The sequence below is a fragment of the Eurosta solidaginis genome, chromosome 3 (genome assembly GCF_040869045.1).
Source record: "Eurosta solidaginis isolate ZX-2024a chromosome 3, ASM4086904v1, whole genome shotgun sequence".
In the NCBI taxonomy this organism is placed as follows: domain Eukaryota; kingdom Metazoa; phylum Arthropoda; class Insecta; order Diptera; family Tephritidae; genus Eurosta; species Eurosta solidaginis.
The window spans coordinates 107642470-107669880 of NC_090321.1; the positions used below are offsets into that span (position 1 = coordinate 107642470).

Below are 27411 nucleotides of genomic sequence, written 5' to 3' on the forward strand. Positions count from 1 at the left end.
ATACAAGTAAACGCCGACGTAAGGCGCGTCAAGGCACCGACGCCACATACTAACGGGATCCGTCTAACGGAACACGGCGACAGAGCATCGCCTCAGCAATACAAGTAGACGCCGACGTAAGGCGCGACAGAGCACCGCAGCAGAGAGAGACGCCGTCATAAGGCGCGTCAAGGCACCGACGCCACCTACTAACGGGACCCAGCCAACGGAATACGGCCGGACCGCTAAGGCCCGCCACCGCAATCAAGGATACCGCAAGATAATCCGAGTAAAATTGAAAATGAAGTATACAAACACGTTTTATTTTATATTATAGAATTTAGAACAAATAAAGAGAGTGTAGTTTTTATATTAAATCGATTTGCAAGGTGCCCCTTTAATACAAATTTATTGTAAACGAACCCTGGGCACGGCGAGTATACCCCAGCAAATATCAAAGAAGCAACGGGGCACGAAAAAGCTTCGTTACAAAGGTTATATGTGAAATGTGAGCTAGAAGGTATAAATTATGTGGGCTAGAAAATATATGTGTAAAAATTCTATTTAGTGTGCTAGACAAATGTAAACGAGCTAGAGCGTTATTAATAAAAAGGGGTTTTTCTGGTCTTTGGCCTTTTCCCCTTATTTGAGTCGTTTTCCTTGGTTGTGAAATTAGGCATGCATGAGTACATGTGTGTATACACGTAAGTATGCACGAAACAAATGCTTTCGTGATATTTTTCAACTAAAACATTTAGTTTTCTTAGAATACTACATCTATCAATTAGTTGAATATTCAATTTATTCCAAATTTCAACCAATTTATCAATTACATGAGGAGTTAAAATTTTTGGCGAAAACATTTTACTTTGAATTTTAGCATGATCACTTAAAAAAATTTAGACGGTAAATTCAGATTATTTTATTCACTCGATAAAGCAAATTCAATAATATCGTGTTCAAGTATATGTGATAAAGTGGATTCAGATGATGTAGAAGGATAAAGTTCATCCATTTTAAACTAAAAAACAAAAAGCTATAAAGAAAACAAAAATGTCCTTAAGAAATTTCTTAAAAATAATAATATGGTTGTTAAAAGTTCATTTCATGCTAAATTCTCATAATTTAAGCCTGATATCTATACTAAAATTCAAAAACACTAAAGATATTAATAGAAATGTAGGTAAAATACCTTTAAAGTTAGACCAATATGATATTTTTCCTATAATTCTATCAGAAGCTATGAAGATTTTTTGACCAAACCCAACATTCATATGGCAAAATATTGTAAAAGTGGGGGACTCGAAATCGGACTTAGAGCTATGGTGTTTGCAGAAACTTTTCTTGCAATCATCTGTAGATTGCGTTTTTGCTATACTCTTGATGGAAAAAAATTTGACCCTCTCTAATATATATGTATATATATATATTTTCATGTGCTCAAAAAAAATTTTTTTCAAAAATTGAAATGGGCAGGGGGTGGCTGATTTGACAAAGAATTCCATATATTGTCAAATCAGCCACCCCCTGCCCATTTCAATTTTTGAAAAAAAATTTTTTTGAGCACACGAAAATATATATATATACATATATATTAGAGCGGGTCAAATTTTTTTCCATCAATATATATATATATATGGAATTCTTTGTCAAATCAGCCACCCCCTGCCCATTTCAATTTTTGAAAAAAAATTTTTTTGAGCACACGAAAATATTCGTCAAGAAGTGTAGTTTTTTATGCCGTTAAGTGTTTTTTAAAAATAGAGTTTTTTAACCTGAAAAAAAAAAACTGTCTAATGTGAGGCATCACGCAAAAAAGTGCCATTTTTTAGTAAACAATTATCGAAAAAAATATAATTCCTCAATAAAAATGACCAAATTACTTATTAGAAATATCGTGGGGGTCGCTAAACAAGAATCCGATGTCAAATTTCAAATTCAAGATGGCGCCCAACAAACAGAATGTAGTAGAAATGAGTCAGCAGTAAAAAAATACTGTCCGCCATCTTGGATCCGCCATCTTGGATCCGCCATCTTGAATTTGAAATTTGACATCGGATTCTTGTTTAGCGACCCCTACAATATTTCTAATAAGCTGTTGCGTTTCTTTCTTGATCAAATAATATTATATGTAGCTATTTATTATGCTCATTCGCGTTATATCGCACTTATTTAATGTACTAAGTTAAGTTTTGGAAAGCTCTACTTTTGCTTCACTTTTAACACAAAAATCATTTATATGACCGCGACAACTATGAGCTATGAATGAAAGTGAAAAAAAAAAAAACGAAACTGTATTTGCGTCTTTGTACTCCGGTACAGTGCAGCTACATATATTTACCTGCCAGCTCCATGCTTATTTCAAATTTTCAACTATTTTTCAATATTGATTTTATTAATCTACAACAAACAACTAAAATGATGGGAAAATATCCACTTATTTGGCATTTTGTTTGGTGCGGGTTCTTGATTGCTTGGATTTTCGTAACCCAACACTGATTTTATGCAGCAAGTTTTGTTTAAACAGATCAAGCAGCGCGCTGCTTGGCATGAGTCGCACATGTGTTTTGCGTAGTTTAATCAGTGTGTTTAATGACCGAGACACAATGAAGTTTTTCACATAGATGCGTTCAACGCAATCTTATGCATTCCAGAAACATCGCCGCATCAATCAATATGTTGCGTTTGTAAATATAAAGGAACTTCAGACTGGGCAATTGAAGTTTATTTCGCCTTGCCCATTCACATACAAGATTTCGCGAAGTACTGTTATCAAAGAGGATAAATTTAATAAGAGCCGTCACTCGTTATTTTTTAGGCATTTACTCGATGTAAACTATGAGGTAGTCGCTACTTTTTTTGGGCGAGATGTTTATAAATATCTTCTATACATTTTCATGGGGTATTTGTGTTTATTTTTCCGACTGTATTTAATTAATTATTTAATTCTCTTTCCAAAAAACACGTTTGTATGAAGTGACAACACCGCACGGATAAATGGAAGGCAATTCAAAAATGTCCCTCATAAAAAAAAAAGTAGCGACTACCTCACAGTTTACATCGAGTAAATGCCTAAAAATAACGAGTGGCGGCTCTTATTATATTTATCCTCTTTGCTGTTATAAGCATTCTCACTATACAAGAAAAATACTTGCTAGGATATTTTGTGTTCTATTCATTTGTCAAACTGCAGTTTTTAACTGTGAAAATTTTCAGAAAAGTACCAACAAGTGGGAAGAATAATTTCACTTGAAAAGTGGGGAAGCATCCTTAACCAAATCAAATGTAAAATACCTCTTCGTATGCTTTTTTGGCAACAAAAGTTGGAAGATGGCTACTTTTTCATGACAGATGGCGCTAGTGTCGCTCGATCTGCCGTTCCCCATAAAAATACTTGCAATCTACTCATAATGCATGAGATTGTGTTAAACGCATCTATGTGAAAAACTGCTTATGTGATGGGGCTTCAAAATTGCACTGCGCAGTAATTACGCACTTATGTTTTGGGCTTAAAAGTATGTACTAACAATAAATGATTCATAACCACTAAAGTGAGTATGTATATCAATTGTAAAATATGTTGAAGTGGCATATTTTGTAAAAATTAGGTATGTTGGGTGCTATTTTGGTGGGCTTTGAGATGGATTTCGGTAGCAAAAAAAATTCTACAACTGCAGCCCTGGTAGTTTACATAATATCTATTTATGATTACTCGAGTTCCCGTCTGGGGATTAATGTGAATTATTTTCGCTTTTTAATTTAATATCCTTCGTTACAGTTTTGGGTGTAATGCTCCTTCTGTTCATCATAAGTGTTACTGGATTTTTCATCATGTGGTTTACAGAATATTATAACAACTCAATGCTTTCGGTAAATGTTCTTACCATTTTTTTACACCACGCAATTTATTATTTTTAAATTCCAGCAAATAGTGTTAAAAAATGATTCAGAAATTTCGAAGAATTGGATGAATCCCAATCCCAAATATGACACTCTATTGAAAGTCCATATTTTCAATTACACCAACATCGACAAATATTTGGCGGGAATGGATGATAAAATCAAAGTGGAGGATATAGGACCATTAACATATAAAGAACATACGACTAAGGTTAACGTTTCGTTTAATCAGAACTATACGGTTACCTTTAGGGTAAGTAGCTTTTATTTTGAATAAAATATGACAGTTTTAAAATATACTGTAACACACTTATTCTAAGTTGATAACAATATTCTTTTAACCGGTTACGAAAATGGCAACAATTTTTCGTATACTGACGCACATTTCATTTTATTCTCAATTGCGCATGTTTGTTTTTGATAGCATAACGTGTAGGCCAGAATCGCGGTTATATAAATTGGTAACGATTTTCGGTTACATAATAGTGCTATAATAAATAAGACCGTTAAACAGCAGTTTCGTACAAAGGTAACTATGGCAATTTTCTGAACAAACATATTGCGCAGAAACTTACTTATGTAATTGGCGTTTTACCTCTTAAACGGTTATAGCCGTTCAGCAAGGTACACCAGTCGCTTCTTTTCTGGGTTGCTGGTGCAGAAGGTCTATCATTTTAATACTTAGCTGAGCATAGCTCACAGAGCATATAAATTTTGTTCGCATAATGGTACCCCGTAACGGCATAAACTAATCAAGATAGATATAGACTTCTTTCTATATATCAAAATGATCTGGGCGAAAAAATAAATTCATTTAGCCATGTCCGTCCGTCCGTCCGTCTGTTCGTAAACACGATAACTTGAGTAAATTCTGAGGTATCTTAATGAAATTTGGTATGTAAGTTCCTGGGCACTCATCTCAGATCGCTATATAAAATGAACGAAATCGGACTGTAACCACGCCCACTTTTTCGATATCGAAAATTTCGAAAAACCGAAAAAGTAATTCATTATCAAAGGCGGATAAAGCGATGAACCTTAGACCTTATGACGCAGAATAGAACATTAGCGCTTCCCAAAGCAGTCAGTTCTATGTACCGGAGCGACTCGAGATTTTTCCCGACCAAGGACTGTCATTTCAGTGTAGCCCCATTTAATTTGTTGTGTCCCTCCCACAAATTGTCATCCTCCTAGCAGCTCCTTGCAGTGGGACTGCTCCATTTTCTTTAGTTCCAGGAAGGTATCGAACCCAATCCGGGTCCGTCTCCTGACCCCGGTCCTGAGAAATGGTTTTGCTGCATCTACCGGAATATAATCTTTTCAGGACGATCATACTCGGTAAGGGATGGTTGCATCGGACAGGTTGTTCTGGGCTAGATCCCAAAACCAGAATTCCACGTAACTTCTATAAATCTTTTGTGGCTCCTTGCTGTTCACGCCCTAGGGCGTCCCGTACCCTTAACCCCCTTAACGGTTTTCATTGCGCCATATTGCCAAGCCGCATACCCAAATACACCGGGTACCCCAATACTTAACAAAGGATGTCCAGTCCCAGGGCCACAACAGCAGTTGCTTCCTAGCCTTCCACAACCCATGCGTCACTTACTCCCAGATTGACGACGTCTCCCCCCATGCACTTCAGAATTATGCAGGTAAACTGTAATTGATTAACTGGGGAGATCACGGAGATAGTCGATTTCATGAAGCGGCACAACATCCGCATTGTTGCGATTCAAGAGACTAAACTCACAGCAAGATCTGCTCTGCATATATGTTCTGGGTATAATGTCCACAGAAAAGATCGCAAGGGCGGAAATGGAGGCGGCCTCGCGTTTATCATACATCACTCTGTGCAATATCATACATTTGATCCTGACATCGGCCGCAGTGACAGTGTCTTAGAACGTCAAGGTTTATCTGACCGGTCAGGTGACGCAAACCTAGATATCATCAACATCTACATCCCTCCTGCCACCTGTTGGCCCAGTGGATACCGCCCTTATATCAGCGCCTTACTCACTGGCAACAATCGCATTATCTTAGGCGATTTCAATGCCCATCACGATCTATGGCATTCAAACTTGCGGGTGGACAGTAGGGGTGAGATGTTGGTGGACCAAATAGAAGAAACGACGTTTTGCACAATAAACGGAGACGCCCCCATACGTATGGCAGGCAATGGCGGATACAGGGGGGGGGGGGGGGGGGGCGATGGCGCGATGCCAGAAATTGAAATGCATTTTTTAGATTTCCGTAAAATTGAGACTGAATGAAATATTTCTTATCTTCTTTTGTCTGCTTGTCTAGCGAAAAAAGGTAAATAATAAATAAGTGAGTTTTGCTTTTTCCGCTTATTGCCGCAGATATGCCATGGTTTGTGAATAAAATAGTTGAAACATGGTGACCTTGCAAAACATAAAAAAATTCTTCATATCACCAACCAACTTCATTTTTTTTTTTATAAAAGTTCCGGAACACACCTAATATGTCGTTTCATTTATGCAATATCAGAGCCACTGATGACCTGATACGAAACTTTTATTCTCTCTCAATTCGTTTCCAGGAATGGGGCTCGAAATCAGCTGTCTGTTCATTCAATTGTAAACAAAAGTTCATTCGTTGTAAACAAAAGTTCATTCGTTTCCAAGAATGGGGTCTGAAGTCAAATTATTCATCTCTTTTTTTCCATTTTTTGATTGCTGCAATAGATATAGATTCAAAATAACTCCACTTAGTTAAAGCCACAAGTGAAACTCTCTTATCAGAAAGAACTAGCTTCTACCTTTGAGCTGTATAAAATCATTTCTTGATTGTTTTTTGTTCGAATTCTTTCAATTAGTTGAGCTAATTTGAGTGCTTAAAGATAAATTCGATACGTTTATTTGTAATTATGTCAAAATGGTGTTCTGAAGTTAATCATTAATTTATATTACTGACTTCCATGGCAAAAATGGATTTTGAGCTTTCGGCCATGATCGCCCCCCCCCCCCCCCCCTCATCTGGAGACCTGTATCCGCCCCTGATGGCAGGAAGCTGTCACAGTTCGCAGGATATTTCAATCTTGAGCGCAGAACTCGTAAACTGCGTCAACTGGCAGCCGATGGAAACATTGGCATCCGACCACCTGCCTATACTTATTTCGCTCGAGCGTACCGCCGACTTCATCGTCACAGAAAAACGCACTTTCATTAACTTTAAAAAAGGAAAGTGGGACGAATACAAATCTTTTACAGACAACCGTTTTGCTGCCCTCCCTATCCCGACTGATGCCCGCCAAGGGGAGCGTGCTTCCGCAAGGTCATTGAATCCGCCTCGGCTCGTTTCATTCCCGCCGGTAGAATTCCCGAAATTCGGCACCACTTCCGGCAGACCCCGCAAGTTTAGCGAGAGAACGTGACCTTATAAGACAGCTCGATCCCGGTGACCCCCAAATAAAGGATATAAACCAATGCATCAGATTGCTTGTGGATGAACACAAGCGTGCGAAATGGGAGGAGCACCTAAGCGGTTGTAACCTCTCTGCCGGTGTAGGTAAACTTTGGTCCACCGTAAGGTCCCTATCGAATCCGTCTAGGCACAATCACAAAGTTTCCATCGCCTTTAGCGATAAAGTGCTGTCGGATGCGAAAAAATGCTCGAGCGCTTTGTGCCGACAATATATAATGCATTCTACGGTCGACAAAGATAGACGGAGTGCCAACAGACACGCACATAAACATAAATTCAGCGCTTCACCAATTATCATCACCGCCAAAGAGGTTGAGGATGCCATCGGCCATGCTAAACCATCCAAGGCAGTGGACCTACACGGCCTAGCCATACGAATAGCTGTACTGAAGTCACGGGTAACCCAAATACAGTGTTACGCCTGACGCGCTCACAAGGTAATCCAATCATCCAATCAGAGTAACACGAGCAATCTCCGTAATATAAACCAACAGGAAAACCAGCAAACTCCACTCCAACAGTAAATTCTAACGTAATAAAATATGCACAATCAACTTGCATCTAAACAGCTACATATCTTCCAATACTACCCTAAATAAGTAAACTTCGACGTTCCTGATAGATACAGGAGCGGATATCTCAATAATAAGAAAGGGTCAAATTGACAGTAATGTCACAATTAATAACTCACAGAACACAGATTTAAAACGAGGCATAACGAGGTTATTGGCCGAGGCATAACAAGCACACTTGGAACAGTAAAAGCAGATCTAGCAGATGATAGTCTTTTAATAGGACACAAATTTCACTTAGTAGAAGACAATTTCCCAATCCCATGTGATGGAATTTTGGGACTCGACTTCATTAAAAAATATAATTGCATTTTAGATTATAATAAAAATGGGGACAGCCTAATACTACGACCATATGATTACCAGAAGATATAGTTATACAAATGACAAATAAACCAACAATTAATAGCATTACAATACTCGCAAGAGCCGAAGTAATTAGACAGGTTCATATCAATAGTCACAATAAGGAACTATTAGTACCTCATCAAGAATTGACTGATGGCATTTTTGTAGCCAACACGATAGTCAACCCCCAATCACACTTTAATAAGAATAATAAATACAACAGATATGCATGCAATCATTAAAGATAATGACATCAAAACACAACGTTTAGAGGATTACGTAATAATTGAAAATACAGCTCACTGTACGTTGATATATTCTAATTAGAAACAGAACCAATTACGACCAACAACTTTTACAAATAAAAGTTGCATCTGAAGGATAACACTCCTGTGTATGTTAAAAATTATAGACTACCCCAAGCACATAAGAATGAAATAAATAAGCAAGTAAATAAACTAATTCAAGATGATATTGTTGAACCATCAACCTCAGAGTACAACAGCCCTATTTTATTGGTACCTAAAAAATCTCTTCCGGGCAAAGAAGAAAAAAGGTGGAGATTAGTTGTTGATTTCAGACAAATAAATAAAAACTTAACAGCTGATAAATTCCCTTTGCCTAGAATAGATGATATTCTGGATCAATTGGGAAGAGCGAAATATTTCTCATGCCTAGATTTAATGTCAGGATTTCACCAAATAGAAATCAGCCCCGAATCAAGAGATATCACATCCTTTACAGCGGATAACGGTACTTATCGTTTCAAAAGATTACCTTATGGTCTCAAAGTAGCTCCAAACTCATTCCAAAGGATGATGACATTGGCATTCGCAGGTCTAAAACCATCACAAGCATTCTTATACATAGACGATTTAGTCGTATTAGGATGCTCTGAAAAACATATGATTAAAAATTTACGGGATGTATTATCCACATGCAGAAAATATAATTTAATTACATCCGGACAAATGTTTATTTTTCAGCCAAGAAGTCACTTATCTTGGACATAAATGCACAAGTACTGGAAATTTACCAGACCCAAACAAATTTAAAATTGTTCAAAACTACCCAACTCCCAAAAATGCCGATGAAGCAAAAAGATTTGTCGCACTTTGTAATTATTATAGAAGATTCATACCAAATTTCGCTGAATACGCCAGGATTCTAACAAGACTTAGTAAGAAAAATCTAATTTTCAATTGGACAGACGAGTGCGAGGAATCTTTTAATTACCTAAAAAATGCATTAGTTAGTCCAAATATCCTACAATATCCCAATTTTGATAAAGAATTCTTTATTACAACCTACGCAAGTGGTTATGCCTGCGGTGCTGTGCTAAGCCAAGAATATGAAGAAAAACAATTGCCCATTGCCTATGCCTCAAGATCTTTTACAAAAGGCGAAAAAAATAAAGCCATGGTCGAAAAAGAATTAGCGGCCATACATTGGGCAATTATATATTTTAGACCATATGTTTATGGCAGAAAATTCACAGTGAAAACGGATCATCGACCTTTAACGTATTTATTCTCAATGAAAAACCCTTAATCTAAATTAACTAGAATCAGGTTGGAAGAGTATGACTTTGGGGTGGAGTACATAGCAGGAAAAGAAAATTACGTGGCAGACGCTCTGTCATGAATAGATATCAATGATTTGAAAGAAATGTCAGTACAGGTGTGTAATATAATAAAAGTCACGACAAGATCGCAAACTAAAAAGATTTCCAGTAATAATAGTAATAGAAATGATGAGAAGAAAAGTGACAAAGAGCACCCTACAATATACGAAGCGCTTAATAAATGTGAAGAAAAAGACTAGTCCAGCTCGTTTTCGATCCTCCGAAATTATATTTCAAAAAAGGAAAGAAAAGTTATATAGAAATAAATATAGAGAATCAAATTGTTGAGGCGAAGATTGACTTAGGCCAATTCTTTACCAGGCTAATGGAAAAATCCGGCAATTTGGAAATTAAGAAAATACAGTTGTCCTTAGGAGACAAATTGTTTAATTATACTCGAGTAGACACATTTAAGGAAATAGGTACCAAAGCTCTCATAAATTTAACAATTGCATTACCTCCGGAGGATGTGCATGTGACGGAAAAGAATAAAATTAAAAAGATTCTTCAAAAATATCACGATGATCCTGTTAATGGTGGCCACCCAGGAATCAATCGTACAACTAATAAAATAAGACAAAAATATTACTGGAAAAATATGAAAAATGATATAAGAAAATATATAAAGGAATGCGTTACTTGTAATAAAAATAAAAATTATAAAAATTTAAAAGAACCAATGATTTTGACTGAAACACCACCAAAGGTGTTCGAAACAGTACAAATAGACACAATTGGACCTTTACCAAGATCATTAAATGGAAACAAATACGCTGTCACTCTGATATATGATTTGACTAAATACTTAGTTGCAATTCCTATACATAGCAAACATGCAAAAACAGTAGCCAGAGCCATATTCGAAAATTTCATATTAATTTATGGAAGTATGTAAACAATAATAACGGATATGGGATCTGAATATAAAAATAGCCTGTTTGAAGAACTATGTACACTTCTCAATATTGAGCACAAAACATCTACGCCGTATCACCACCAAACTTTAGGCACTGTTGAACGTAGCCATAGAACTTTCAATGAATATGTGCGTTCATACATATCCATTAACAAAGATGACTGGGATGAATATCTCAAATATTTTGCATATTGTTAACATACTACCCCATCTACAGTCCATAACTATTGTCCAATCGATTTGATCTTTGGAAAAAAAACCCCAGACTTACGAATTTTTACAAGAAAATACGGTAAGCACATTGTACAATTATGAGGCTTACGATAAAGAAATTAAATATAGGTTACAAATAGCACAGGATAGATCTTTTAAATTAGTAAGAGAAGCTAAAGAAAAACAAAAGATTATTTTTGATAAAAATATTCACTATAAGGAAATAAATATAGGAGATGTAGTGTTAGTAAAAAATGAGGTAGGTCATAAATAAGATAGTAGATATAAAGGGCCCTATACGGTAGAAAAAATCGATGAAAATAATAATTTTACTCTAATACCCTATAAAGAAGAAATTATTGATAATAAAAATAATGACACTTTAATCCCATCTAGAATAGGAAATGAAGATAAGCAAACATTTCTCAGTAACATAGAGAATGGCAATATCATAAATAATAAGAAAATAATAATACACAAAAATAGAATTAAATTAGTAGAATAAGAAAATTTTCAACCTACAAACACAAAATACAAAAGTAGAATTAATTCATATTTAACTAAATAAGAATATAATGCCCACGCATTCTCCAAATGCATAAGCATTCTGATAAAAAGGGAGATGTAGTGTAAACAGCCAACAATTTAATGCCAAATATTTAAATCAATCTAATATGCTACCCTGATACAAAAATAGTCTAAATGTTCATCAACACATAAATATGCATTTGATAATTATTGCTGACATAGCCAGTCACACGATTGAATACAGGTGTATGTACAACACACAACCAAACAAATTTGAATTCCAGCAAATTTGCAAACATTGCATTTCCCACAGAAGTCACAGCTCAACACAGATGTGTAGGTACATATTTTGTATCGAGTTGTATGTAGGTATGTAAGTATGTATGCTTAAGGTAGATATGCATGTAAATATGTATGCTTAAATGTGAATATGTATGTAAGAATATGTTTAGAATAATTTAATATAAATAAGCTGAAATATTTGAATAAAGAGACATTCAGAATTCGCTCACTGATGTCAAAACTCATTTACCTGCATTTAATCTTTTATAGTATTCCATTTTTATATAGCAACGGGTTGTGGAGATATCCACCAAAATACATTAAGGAAGTTCAGATTTTTGTATATTTGGTGTTGGAAACGTTGCTATGGTGTAATGATGATGAAAGTCTTTTGTATAATAAAAGAATTATGTTTTTCGTCGTTTGGTATCGAACCAATTATTCATTTTGTTAGAGAAATTTCATTCGTATTTATACAAAATTATTCTAAATAATTCTTATGTACTACATTACATGTTTACACTAATATTTACATACTAAGTATACAAAATATAATTATGTGCTTTGCCATCGAATCGTATAAAAAAAAAATAAATGTAAGGCGCGATAACCTCCGAAGAGATCTAAGGCCGAGCTTCTCTTCCAATTTCGTCGTGCTCCTCTTGATTTTCCCTACAAATTGGCCGGAAGGGACCAACATGTTTTATGCCGACTCCGAACGGCATCTGCAAGGCAGATGAGTTTTCACTGAGAGCTTTTCATGGCAGAAATACACCCGGAGCGCTTGCCAAACACTGCCGAGGGGCGACCCCGCTTAGACAAATTTTCTTCTAATTTAAAAACCTTCTTTCTAATATTTTGATGTTGCTTTGCCCGGGGTGCGAACCCAGGGCATACGGTGTGGTAGGCGGAGCACGCTACCATCACACCACGTTGGCCGCCAAATCGAATTGTATAGATACATATATATTCAGTTCGGTGGGAAATGCAACCTAAGCATAAACAGAATAAATGCTGGGAAATGCAATCCGAACATAAACATAATAAATTGGGTGGAAGCAAAAGAATGTGGTGAGCAATTATGTAGTCGGCTTCAAACTGAAATAGAAGAAGCTTCAAGTTACGAGATAAAGTACTGAGTAGAATGTCATAGCACGAGTCAAAATATATGTATGTACAAATGAATTAATATGTATGTAAGAGTCAATGAATCTCAAGACATGCTACAATAGCAAATGAAAGGTACGGATCGTGAACAACTTTTTTCGTTAAAAAATTTTTTTTCGCATATTTTGTTCTGTTTTGACAGTTGTTAATTTGCTATTCAAAATTGAAAAAAAATGTAGAAAATGTATAGCCATGTAATTTTTTGGCGTTTTGTGTAAAAATACTACACCAATCATGGTGGAATAACCAGGTGAAGTAAGCTGTCAATTGTCTCGCTCTAAATTCTTCTTTGTTCTGTCATTCGGCTTTCTGAAAAATTTTCACCAATGTTGTCCCCGAAAAAGTGTTGTTTTTTGCATTTTTCAGGAGTAAGATATGGTACTTATAGTACTTTTTTCACATAAACCAGTAGGTGAATATCGCTGATTTACCGGATTTAATTACAGAGATTCATATTTGGGTATCTTTGGTGTGGGCTTCCATAAATAAGGTCGTGCTTAACTATTACGTTCATATTGTAACGAATTTAGGAAAATTCCGCTTATTTGAGACCTTTTGCAATTTGTTCCAAAAAAAATTGAAACAGGTCTTTGTTAAAACAAACTATTTGAATTCACGTCATATCCAACAAAGATTTTCGCCTGTGCAGCGCTACTGAAGACTTTCGAGAAATGTGCAAGAACACCAAATCTGTCGTATTACACTTTATTTATGTAAACACTTCGCTAAAACAATGGATTTCTAAATACAGTTACAAAAAATTGTTACTCACTGTTGTTGTTTTGGCCTAAAAATTAGACCACTAAGATAAGAGGAATGTTACCGTTATGGATTGTAATTTAGAATATATGAATCCGGCTCGATCGGATTAGCACCTTCTGGTTCTAGGCCGACTCCTATTATATCCGCTGACATATTTTAGTAAATAATAACTTGGAAACATTAGTAATACATCATGAATTAAACTGTCAAGAGCTTATAGGAGATCTTCTGATCAAGTTTGTATGATATATTAGAAGGTCATATGCTTTACATCCGACCCTCAATGTCAAATCAACAGAGCAGACTGAAAGAACAATGCACTTTTAGAGATCGAAACACATTTTAAAGTATTACGATGACTTCCAAGTTGACTGTAAAGCTCTTCATCAAACCCGAAACCCATTTAAGTGCGCAAAGTTCCTACAGTTCAACTATATAATGGATAACATCTCTCCCACCTATGCCCGGTTTTTCGATAAAAGCTTCAACTGCAGTTGAAGTTGAGGTCAGTTTACTTTAGACGCATTATTGAATTTTACTATTCATCGCAGTTTAAGTTTTTTAATTTTATTCGATGCCTAAAGTAATATAAGCTCGGAAGGTTAAGTTCGGGTGTAACCGAACATTACATACTCAGTTGAGTGCTATGGTGACAACATAAGGGAAAATAACCATGTAGGAAAATGAACCGAGGGAAACCCTGGAATGTGTTTGTATGACATGCGTATCAAATGAAAGGCATTAAAGAGTATTTTATGAGGGAGTGGGCCATAGTTCTATAGGTGGTCGCCTTTTCGGGATATCGCCATAAAGGTGGACCAGGGGTGACTCTAGAATGCGTTTGTACGATATGGGTATCAAATGAAAGGTGTTAATGAGTATTTTAAAAGGGAGTAATCCTTAGTTCCATAGGTGGACGCCGTTTCGAGATATCGCCATAAAGGTGGACCAGGGGTGACCATAGAATTTGTTTGTACAATATGGGTATCAAAAGAAAGGTGTTAATGAGTATTTTAAAAGGGAGTAATCCTTAGTTCCATAGGTGGACGCCGGTTCGAGATATCGCCATAAAGGTGGACCAGGGGTGACCCTAGAATTTGTTTGTACAATATGGGCATCAAACGAAAGGTGTTAATGAGTATTTTAAAAGGGAGTGGGCCTTAGTTCTATAGGTTGACGCCGTTTCGAAATATCACCACAAAGGTGGACCAGGGGTGACTCTAGAATGTGTACGATATGGGTATCAAATTAAAGGTATTAATGAGGGTTTTAAAAGGGAGTGGTGGTTGTTGTATAAGTGGTCGCATTTTCGAGATATCGCCATAAAGGTGGACCAGCGGTGACCCTAGAATTTGTTTGTACAATATGGGTATCAAAAGAAAGGTGTTAATAAGTATTTTAAAAGGGAGTAATCCTTAGTTCCATAGGTGGACGCCGTTTCGAGATATCGCCATAAAGGTGGAGCAGGGGTGACCCTAGAATTTGTTTGTACAATATGGGTATCAAAAGAAAGGTGTTAATGAGTTTTTTAAAAGGGAGTAATGCCTAGTTCCATAGGTGGACGCCGTTTCGAAATATCGCCATAAAGGTGGGCCAGGGGTGACTCTAGAATTCGTTTGTGCAATATGGGTACCAAACGAAAGGAGTTAATGAGTATTTTAAAAGGGAGTGGGCCTTAGTTCTATAGGTGGACGCCTTTTCGAGGTATCGCAATAAAGGTGGACCAGGGGTGACTCTAGACTTTGTTTGTGCGATATGGGTATCAAATGAAAGGTGTTAATGAGTATTTTTAAAAGGGAGTGGACCTTCGTTCTATAAGTGTTCGCCTTTTCGAGATATCGCCATAAAGGTGGACCAGGGGTGACTTTAGAATATGTTTGTACGATATGGGTATCAAATGAAAGGTGTTAATGAGTATTTTAAAAGGGCGTGGGGCTTAGTTCTATAGGTGGACGCCTTTTCGAGATATCGCCATAAAGGTGGACCAGGGGTGACTCTAGAATGAGTTTGTACGATATGGGTATCAAATTAAAGGCATTAATGAGAGTTTTAAAAGGGAGTGGTGGTAGTATATGTGAAGGCGTTTTCCAGATATCGACCAAAATGTGGACCAGGGTGACCCAGAACATTATCTGTTGGATTACGCTAATTTATTTATATATGTAATACCTGCCAAGATTTTAAGGGTTTTTTATTTCGCCCTGCAGAACTTTTTCATTTTCTTCTACTTAATAAGTAGGTGTCACAACCATTTTATAAAGTTTTTTCTAAAGTCATATTTCGCGTCAATAAAACAATCCAATTACCTTACCATGTTTCATCCCTTTTTTCGTATTTGGTATAGAATTATGGCATTTTTTTTATTTTTCGTAATTTTCGATATCGAAAAAGTGGGCGTGGTCATAGTCGGATTTCGTTCATTTTTCATACCAAGATAAAGTGAGTTCAAGTAAGCACGTGAACTAAGTTCATTAAAGATATGTCGATTTTTGCTCAAGTTATCGTGTACGCGGCCGAACGGAAGGACACACGGTCGACTGTGTATAAAAACTGGGCGTGGCATTAACCGATTTCGCCCATTTTCACAGAAAACAGTTAACGTCATAAAATCTATGCCCCTTTCAAATTTCAAAAGGATTGGTTAATTTTTGTTCGACTTATGGCGTTAAAAGTATCCTAGACAAATTAAATGAAAAAGGGTGGAGCCACGCCCATTTTGAAATTTTCTTTTATTTTTGTATTTTGTTGCACCACATCATTACTGGAGTTGAATGTTGACATAATTTACTTATATACTGTAAAGATATTAAATTTTTTGTTAAAATTTTACTTTAAAAAAATTTTTTTTAAAGTGGGCGTGGTCCTTCTCCGATTTTGCTAATTTTTATTAAGCCTACATATAGTAATAGGAGTAACGTTCCTGACAAATTTCATCATGATATCTTCAACGACTGCCAAATTACAGCTTGTAAAATTTTTAAATTACCTTCTTTTAAAAGTGGGCGGTGCCACGCCCATTGTCCAAAATTTTACTAACTTTCTATTCTACGTTATAAGTTCAACTCATGTACAAAGTTTCGTCGCTTTATCTGTCTTTTGTAATGAATTATCGCACTTTTTCGGTTTTTCGAAATTTTCGATATCGAAAAAGTGGGCGTGGTTATAGTCCGATATCGTTCATTTTAAATACGGATCTGAGATGAGTGCTCAGGAACCTACATACCAAATTTCATCAAGATACCTCAAAATTTACTCAAGTTATCGTGTTAACGGACGGACGGACGGACGGACATGGCTCAATCAAATTTTTTTTCGATTCTGATTATTTTGATATATGGAAGTCTATATCTATCTCGATTCCTTCATATATGTACAACCAACCGTTATCCAATCAAACTTAATATACTCTGTGAGCTCTGCGCAACTGAGTATAAAAACAGTCTGTAATGGCTTTCGTAGCAAGGCATTTATTTTTCTACTCCTACTTTTTCAAAGCGGGTAAATATTTTAACCTCTTCTGTCCATTGAAAATACATCTCTACCGTTTCAGACAGCGTACATCTTCTATCTTTTATTATTTACTTCACCTGGTGATTCCACCATGTACACTAGTTGCAAATACAATTATGATATACCATTTGCACAAAATTCTGAACTCCCCTATTGAAAAATCTAACCTTGTAGCGACCGTAACACCGAGATATCGCGGCCGTAGCATTTTATAATAAATCAAGAACGGTTAAAAAATGTTTTTGCTTATGGTATGGTGATTTTAGTGAGTTTAGTGGGAAAATTTTACAGTATATGCAATGGAAATTAGTTCCCCACAATTTATCAATTTTTTTAAATCGCGATCCGCGACGCTCATTTTTGAACTAACCTGGGCTCTACCAATACATTTTTATTTGTAATTTACCTAGCTATATCTCTTACTTCTTGCAGTATTTTTTGCGTATAACTATCCAATCATTACTTTGGCATTTTTCTTTAAAATTACAAAAGTTTTGTACAAAAGAATCACGACCATAACAATGGAAACACCAATGTGTCATTTGTTTCTGCGTTTTGTATTTGAGTAATTACAATCAAAATATAATAACAAAACACATTTATGCGAGCAATTATATAGTTATACAGGGAGCAAATAAGAAAATCAAGAAGTTTAATAAAAAAAAATTAGTGCTAAACTCGATATACTTCCGGGGAAATTTAGAGCGAACTTCTGTACAATTTGCGTCGTGTCCCTCTTTAAGTCTATAAATTGGCGATATCTGCATAGCAGATAAATTTTAATTGAATATTTTCACAGATAAAACCACTGCCGAGGGGCGACCCCGTTTAGAAAAACGTGCTCTAAAATATTTGTATGTTGATTTTCCGTTGACTTAAACCCAGGTCCTTGTGTGGTGGATGAGGACACTACCACCACATCACTGAAATATTCAAAACATTGTAATAACTAAATACCGCAAAGGACTGTTAACTAAAGTAAATGTAATTCTAGTTATAATAAAAATAATGCTAGCTTCAAAGCATCTGCAGTTTAAATTGACAGGTATCCGAAAAATAATCTGAAGGTTGGCCAACAAGCTCAGGGTCGAATATATTTTTACCACTACTTAAGCTACAAAATATAATACTCCCCACAGCTTTGGGGGTATTTGCAGATTTATAGTGGGATATTTTTGATAAATTTGATTTTGGAGTATTTTAGAAAATGTTAAACGGTAACGATTTTGTGAAGAGTCAAACGTTAAGCTTTTTATTAGGTTACAAACAGGGGATTCGCTTATGCATGGATCGTGTGCTTGAATCATGCTTAAATCGAAGGTTTAGTTATGCCAGCTTTTCTGATGGAGCTTTAAGCCATCAATACCAAAATCGGGGTTGGGCCGAGAAAAACCCTGTTTAGCGTACCTCAGCACACTAATAGGCTATAACATAGTTGGGTATAAATTAATTTGAAATTTTTTTGTTTTGTGGGAGGTAGAGTGCTCCCGCCTCCCACACCGAAGGTCCTGTGTTCAAGTCCCGAACAAAGGCACATCCAAAATTTATGACAATAGTTTTCTCAATTATAAAAAAGTTTTTCTAAGCGAGGTTGCACCTCGGCAGTGGCCAAGATCCTTTTATAGAAATGTAGGCTTTTCCATTGATATGCATTAAACTGGGTTGGTCCCCATACAAAAAAAAAGTGGCCAATGTCCGCCCCTAAATTTAAAGATTATGTTGAGACGGTTTCGGAAAATTTTTTTTTATTATTTTTTTTTTTTTTTGATCCTTCGAAATACAGCCGAAAAGGTTTTTGTTAGCTGACCTAATCATTTGAAAACGACTTCATAGCTTAAAAGGACATTAACGGAAATGTGAAGATTGTCAAGGCCAAAATAATGACATATCAATTTTAATAATCGGACGTAAAATAATCGAGTTACAACGAAAAAACCTTTTCGGCTGTATTTCGAAGGATCAAAAAAAAATAAAAAAATTTTTTCCGAAACCCTCTCAACATAATCTTCAAATTTAGGGGCGGACATTGGCTACTTTTTTTCGACCCAGTCTAGTATTCATACAGGTTTTGGAGCTATTCGCCGATCAAATGAAAACAAATCCAAAGGTTTTTCTTTTCCAACGCTTTTCGATGAATTTTTTTACATCTTCACCAGGGAGACTGTATAGTTTTTTTTTTTTTTAACAAATTATAACATAAGACACAACAAACTTTCAGTTTAATTGATGCGTTTGGTTAGTTAATGTGTTAATGTTTGTTTTGTTTTATGTTATGTGGTATATATAATACAGTTAAGAAACTTTTGATATGTGTATATGTGTAACTATTGACCATGTTTACATTTTATTTCGGAAAGGGCCCTATCGCGGATTTTGTTTTTGATTCATGAACTCTCCCAGGGTGCCAAAGAGTTATACTCATTGGGGTAATTCGGGAAATGAACCATTATGCGCTGAAAGCAAAAAGTCCAATAGGTTCAAAGAGTGAATTGTTTCCCCTTGAACCATTTCTCTATAAAGATAATACGATTATAACAGGCGGAAGACTCGGTGCATCTCGCCTTCTCTCTTATAATGAATGCCACCCCATTTTAGTGACATACGATTGCAAGTTTCTTGGCTAATCGTGCAATTTATCCATCGAGTGTCCCTGAACGGCGAAAACTAGCTCATGCTGCACCTGATTCGAACGCAGTAAAAGTATAATCGCGTAAAAAATGTAATCCCCAACTGTTAGGCATAAGCGATCTACGGTAAACTTACGTTAATGCAAAATATGAGGATTTACCAAAGTAACGCAACACTTATTCGCGGGCATTAGCGATTACCGGAATTGATTTTGCAGGAACCTTTGAAATAAACCGTGGTGTGATGGTAGCATGCTCCGCCTATCACACCGTATGTCCTGGGTTCAACTCCCGGGCAAAGCAACATCAAAATTTTAGAAATAAGGTTTTTCGTTCGCCGTTCGGAGTCGGCATAAAACATGTAGGTCCCGTCCGGCCAACTTGTAGGGAAAAATCAAGAGGGGCACGACGCAAATTGGAAGAGAAGATCGGCCTTAGATCTCTTCGGAGGTTATCGCGCCTTACATTTATTTTTTATTTGAAATAAAAAACTATCAGTGGTCGGGAAGTCGGATGTCTAAAGGATATGTTTGTCTCGCCGTATGTTTTTCAATTAAGGCAATATATCTGAACACCACTATGGACCTAAGTCTTTTTAGCATATTTAACCAGGAATTATTTTGTAGGAGCGGGAGCTATAGCTAAGGCCCGCACCAAGATCCCTGCCTTATACCCTCACTAAGAGATAACGTAGCATTTCATTCCCGCCACAGCTTCTCACATGAGCTGATTATTTTACGCAGGAGTGAAAAGTTTTAAAATCCACTTATTGTGCAGAATCTCGACCGCTAACTTCTTCCTCCAAGAATATAGCAGATCTAGAACCACTAGCGTTAGGGCGAGTTTTTATTAGAGGATATCTACTTGCTCCTCCAGAACCCGGCGCTAATGGAAAACCGCCTTCCGCTATCAATCGTTGGCAACGGTTAAAGATCTAACACCACTCTTTTTAAAACAGGTAAAAATTGGGATATATGGTTGAGTTCCAGAAAACAAAGACAAGTGGAATATATCTTCGAAACTAGTATACTCCCCAATAACCAAGAGGCGGATAGAATCCCATTTACCGCATCCTTAATAGCGGAAAACGAGTATAGGTTCACCATTGTGTTTAGTTCCTGTGGTGTTGTATGGTGGACTTCGATAGCTCCAACAAAATCCAATCGCAGCACTGCTTATCCATTTCAGTTGTTTTTATATTGATTCGAGCCTTTCTGCATGGACTTGATAGCGACGGTTCCAGATAATCGAGCGTTATTCTAATATTGAGCAAGAAAAGAACTGGACCAAGATGGCTGCCCTGTGGAAAACCAGAGGAGACGTCTATGGTGACGGAATGTCAGTTTCTCATAAATTACTTTTGGAGTACGATAAGAGAGATGGAAAGATATCCAACGGGTAAAAGCGGGTTTAAATCCAAGCTGACCAGGCTTTTAAACTTGTAGAGAATCGCATACTTTGTCAAATGCTTTACTGAAATCCGTGTAAATTACATCAGTGTGGAGATTTGGTCTGAAGCCTTTAGAAAGTTTAGTGAGTTGTTAACTCTATTAAATTGGTGATGGTAGAATTGCCATTACAGAACCAAGGTTGAGAGTTAGCAATTATAGAAGATATAGACAATGTAAGCTGATGGGTAACGATATATTCAAATATCTTTGGGATGGTGGACTGGTTAGCTATGCCCCGATAGTTTTCTACTGAAGATCTACACCCGTTCTTATGAAGAGAGATAATGAAAAAGTCTTTCCACCTATTTGGGAAAATACTGTAACGATTTTACTGCAAATTCTCTTATTTGCCCTTTTGCTAAGTTCGTATCACTAAACTGTTGAATAAATAACTCCAATATTGAATAATGGAAAAATGGCCTTTATTAAAGTACTTCACAATAACACTTATACTTTGCAACTAGCTGGCTTAATAACCAAACTGATAGCTTAAATGAAACTGACTTTCAAAATAACACTGCTATTGCTCGCTAGATAACGTCTTAATCGAAAACTGACTGATAGCTCAACTCAAACTGAATTACAGCGCCTCTACATCTGTCGCCTTTTATACTCTTTGGTTTCCTCGTTCGCATTTTTCTAGAATCTACTAGCATTGTCCATGAGCTCTCAAACTTCTCAGTTATAACTAGTCCAGTAGCTCTCAAACTTCTCAGATATATGCATGTTTTAGTGTATTGACTCTCCGCTGCTCGTATACGTACATGGTACATATATGTAGACGCAGTTATTGTTTCGTTTATGTAAATACCAGATGTGTTATGAATAAATAAGTTAATATATATACATATGTATAATTAACTTCAAAAAAAGTTACAAATTTCGGAAGATCGAGGAATTTGAAGCAGACCAGGCACAATTTGTAAATATGAACATAAATGTAATAATTAGTTTCTTACAAAAGATGTTTTTCATAAATATATACACACATATCGCATAAGTGGCATCATCGACATTCGTGCTCACTGTGAATTTCTACGTATGTATGTATGAATTTACACTGTTCGTGAACGAGAAGAGAGAAAGAATAACATTAGGTAAAACGAACTAAAAGAACAAATAGAACCGAAATCGAAGATCTTGTTCAGTTGAGAGACCCGGTCAATTGAACAAGTTCAGAAAGAAACGGCCCAACTCTATACATTGCGCTTGCAAGTGTGAACGACCTCAAAAATATTTCGCTTTTGCTATTTTGTTTGTGGGTCAGGTGAAGGCGGCGAGGAAAAAGGAAATTTTTTTCTTCTCATTCGAAACTTCGAAATATCAGAACAGAAATGGAAATATGAAGTTTTGTATGGTATAGCCTCATGCGTAAAAGGAATAGCATATGTGCGTACGAAAGCCAAAAAACTATTTTCATACATTTAACACACGCGCCAATTTTTATGAGTGCCTGGTAATATAAAAATGTTTCTTGCCCAATGATTTATTTACACTTTGAAGACAAGGAAGGAAGATACTGGATTTTTCACAATGTCTTTGAAAAAATTAATTCTATAAGTTTGCTTTTGGACAATGTGTAGTAGGCGGGAAAGGAAGTTTTTCTCTTAGGTGTAGTAGTTTTGGGCTATATGTACGAGGCCAGACAGGCTTTGAATGTGTTAGTAAGCGGAATCAAGTAGAAATAAAAATTTTGTCTGACTTCGATTTATTGTTCTTCATCTTATGTTTGTGATTTTGTTGTTGAGACGTAGGCGGGAATGTAAGATTTCCTCGCCAAAATCTAAGGCCTATATGTACGAAGCCGGACGGAATGTTTTAATGTGTTGGTAATAAGAATCGACACAAAATCAAAATTTAAGATTTTGTCTCTTTTTGACTTTTGTGCTTGAGGATGAAGCGAAGGCGGGTATGGAAGTTAGGAAAAATGTTTGCATATTTTTAGCGACATTTGCTATTTTGTATGGTCGCCTATTACCATGCCAGCTTTCAATGGTCTTGAAATGCCCTTTTTAGCTTTGAGAACAATTTCTAACAATTGAAAGTAATTCAACAATTGTTTGAATTTGGTTAGCTTTTAATTTTGTCAAATGGTTTAAGCACATTTTTATATATTCTTGCACAAAAATTTGCTTTGATATTGCATTGTGAGAAAACGCGCTTATCGGCAAAATTTTGCTATTTTGGCGCAATATCAGAATTTTTATAATTTCAGCTAAAAAAAAAAAAAGAAGGATTTTAACTGGAGCGGGCTTCGAACCCACGAAATCGTACAACAATGTAGTTGCCAACACAGCTGTGCCACAATAGCTCGTGGAGTTTAATAGCCTAACAGGCAGTTATAAGCACGAGCTTCAATCTAGTGAGTGGTGAGTGAATGCGTGGAACATATATATAATTTCTAACTTGGAAACATATTTATATGTTGTACAAAGGAGATAGCCCTATTATCCTCTATGATTCGTATAGTACTTTTTACTTCGCAGCATTCATTAGAGATGCGAAATGTATGAGTTTCAGTCAAGTGATGGTGAGTGAATGCGTGGAAGATATATATAACTAACGCTAATTTCTGACTTGGAAACATATTTATATGTTGTACAAAGGAGATATCCCTAGTACTTTTTACTTAGCAGCATTCATTAGAGATGCCAAATGCAATTTATATTATCTAGTAACCCTACACATTTTTATGGCCTGGTGAATCGGGCTCTTCTTCAAATTTTCTGCCTTCTTCTGTACCTTATAAAAAGAAACTTTTATTGATTTTTGATTGAAATTGATACAAGTGCTTTACACCTGCACCAAACACCCTATTAAATAATTGCCTCCTAAGACCTTACTTAATGGGGCAAGTCAATTTACAATGAATCATCATAATTTATTTACAAAAAATCAGAGAATTAAAATTTCAAATATAATTGCTCTGATCAGAGAATTTTTTGGTAACAGACGAACAGAGAAAATCGTTAAGAGAATTTTCTGTTACGTCTTGCACCCTGTTAAGTTAGCATGAATTTGGGGACTAGTGGTGAAGTGCAAGACGTGTCACATGCAAATGGATCGTATGCAGTGGATACCAAAAAAAACGCCTTCTCATTGTGTTTAAATTCTCTGATACAATGCTCAACATCTGATCAACACGCACATGTCTTTTGTGTATTGTTGGTCTTATTTACATATTTAAGGGTTGATTTGAGGCAGGTCAAATGTATTTAAGTTTGACTTGGCTTATCAAACCTGCCTTTGAAAATATTCAAGTACATAGGTACTTACATCATTGTACTGAATAACACATATAAAATGCTTTAGGAAATTTCTTTATAGGTACCTCCCCTCCCACCCATAGTCCAAAACATAACTAAATATTTTTTTATTTATTCAATTGTTATCAAATATTTTATTTATTTCAATTTTTCAATTTATTAATAACTCATACTTCATGGTTAATATGCATACATTTTATGCAAATTAACGTTTTATAAATATGCAATGGATTTCGTGTGCACAAAAATTCCAAGTGTGCAAATGCCGTCGGCAAAACACTATTTGCATGCATATTTCAATTTGCATACATTTTCCTAACATTTTAATTTATTAACAAAAAGGGATGGGATAATTCATAAATGTATGATTAATTTACATACATTTCATGAAAGGGCATATTTTGGGTATATGAATAGGTTTTTGTTTGTAAAGAAATAAGCAAAATTTCTGCAATTTGCATCAACATAAAACAAGCAAATATATTGCTATTATTATATCAATTAAGTTCAAATTCATATTAAATCATAAAACAAGCAAATATATTGCTACAAGTAATAAAATTTAAATTTAATTAATCCTACTAAATACCTATATTCCCACAAAGAAATCATATTAAGAGTAAATCCAGAGAATTTATACACCAGCTGAAACTGTTGACAGAGAATTTTCTGCTGTTAACTGGTTAACATTGAAATTGGATTGTGTGTGGTGAAGTGCAAGACGTGTTCACATGCAAAAAAGTTGGAATCTAGCAAAAACGCCTTCTCATTGTGTTTAAATTCTCTGTCATTGTGTTTAAATTCTCTGGATTTGCATTGTGCGGCGAAATGACCTTTTTTTCCACAGCAATAACATTTTAGGTTCGTTCGTTGGCTACTAACAGTGCGCTTACTTGCGCCATCGTATGATTTTGCATTTTCATAACATTTTTTCTTTACGTTTGTGTTTGCGTGTGCTACAAAAGCTTGCACGCTACCTTCGGTCTGTTCTGTCCTACATGTTTTACGCCGCTCGCCTTCTTCAATTAATTTTTTTTCACCGCAATGAGATTTGGTAGTTCGTCGCGAGATTCCAAGGCAACCACCAAATTTTCGAATGATTTCGGCAAACTTGCAAGAAGCATAATGAAGAACAAATCATCTTGGAGACACACTCCGATTTCAGCCAACTTCTCTGCAACTGTTGTGAATTTGCAAACGTATTGCTGTATACACTCACCGTCATTCATTCGGATGCCAAGCAACTGCTTAAACAAGGTTACCTTTCTTACAGGTCCTTTTGGTCTATGCACTTCCTGTAAACTTTTCCAAGCCTCATTCGCCGTTTTGCAGTTTTTGATATGGCCTATCTGCATAGGCGTGATGCTGAGGATTATCATTGCTTTTGCCTTATCATCCTTAGCCTTCCACAGTTGTATATTCTTTTCCGCTGCATCGTCGCCTGGATGTGGTGATTCTCCGCATGTAACCGACCACAAATCTTGATGGACGAGCACACTTTGCAGTTGCAAGTTCCATGAGTCGTAATTGGACTCCTTCAGCTTCTCTATGTTGAAAAGCGAGGAAGTGATTTTTCCCATTTGCCACTTAATACGTTTTACTTGATTCCCAGGGATTTGCACCTGGGCCCATAACCTGTTGGATATCTTACTTTTTCTTTGACGGATCCAATTAGAAAAACACGATTGAATATACTATTCAATGTTACAAAATGTGGCTTATATTCAATGTTATAAAAAAGGAAGTAAAGTAGATACAGAAAATTTGGTTTTGCTTTTACTATACAAAAACAACAATTCAGGGTAGTTAAAATATGTAAGTTGATAACAGGGTTGCATTTCAACACTATACAACTACCACCACTCCCTTTTAAAACCCTCATTAATACCTTTAATTTGATACCCATATCGTACAAACACATTCTAGAGCCACCCCTGGTCCACCTTTATGGCGATATCTCGAAAAGGCGTCCACCTATAGAACTAAGCCCCACGCCCTTTTAAAATATTCATTAACACCTTTCGTTTGATACCCATATCATACAAACAGATTCTAGAGTCACCCCTGGTCCACCTTTATGGCGATATCTCGAAACGACGTCCACCTATGGAACTAAGGATCACTCCCTTTTAAAATACTCATTAACACCTTTCATTTGATACCCATATCGTACAAACAAATTCTAGAGTCAACCCTGATCCACCTTTATGGAGATATCCCTAAATGACGTGCACCTATAAAACTATGGCCCACTCCCTCATAAAATACTCTTTAAATTCATTTGATACACATGTCATACAAACACATTCCAGGGTTACCCTCGGTTCAATTTCGTAAATGGTTATTTTCCCTTATGTTGTCACCATAGCTCTCAACTGAGTATGTATTCCATTTTAAAACACACCTTAACACCTTTCGTTTGATACCCATATTGTACAAACGCATTTTAGAGTCACCCCTGGTCCACCTTTATGGCGATATCTCGAAAAGGCGTCCACCTATAGAACTAAGCCCCACGCCCTTTTAAAATATTCATTAACACCTTTCGTTTGATACCCATATCATACAAACAGATTCTAGAGTCACCCCTGGTCCACCTTTATGGCGATATCTCGAAACGACGTCCACCTATGGAACTAAGGATCACTCCCTTTTAAAATACTCATTAACACCTTTCATTTGATACCCATATCGTACAAACAAATTCTAGAGTTAACCCTGATCCACCTTTATGGAGATATCCCTAAATGACGTGCACCTATAAAACTATGGCCCACTCCCTCATAAAATACTCTTTAAATTCATTTGATACACATGTC

At 36.1% G+C, this 27411-nt stretch overlaps 1 protein-coding gene across 7 annotated transcripts in view; it reads left to right on the forward strand.

Annotated features, from left to right (window-relative positions):
- Positions 1–27411, forward strand: part of LOC137244225 (lysosome membrane protein 2) — a 913474-nt gene that overhangs the window by 453160 nt on the left and 432903 nt on the right. For all 7 annotated transcript variants that reach the window (XM_067772921.1, XM_067772915.1, XM_067772918.1 and 4 more), the window contains 2 exons: positions 3758–3849; positions 3905–4132. In XM_067772921.1, coding sequence (XP_067629022.1) covers positions 3758–3849; positions 3905–4132 — 320 coding nt within the window. The remainder of the gene's footprint in view (positions 1–3757; positions 3850–3904; positions 4133–27411) is intronic.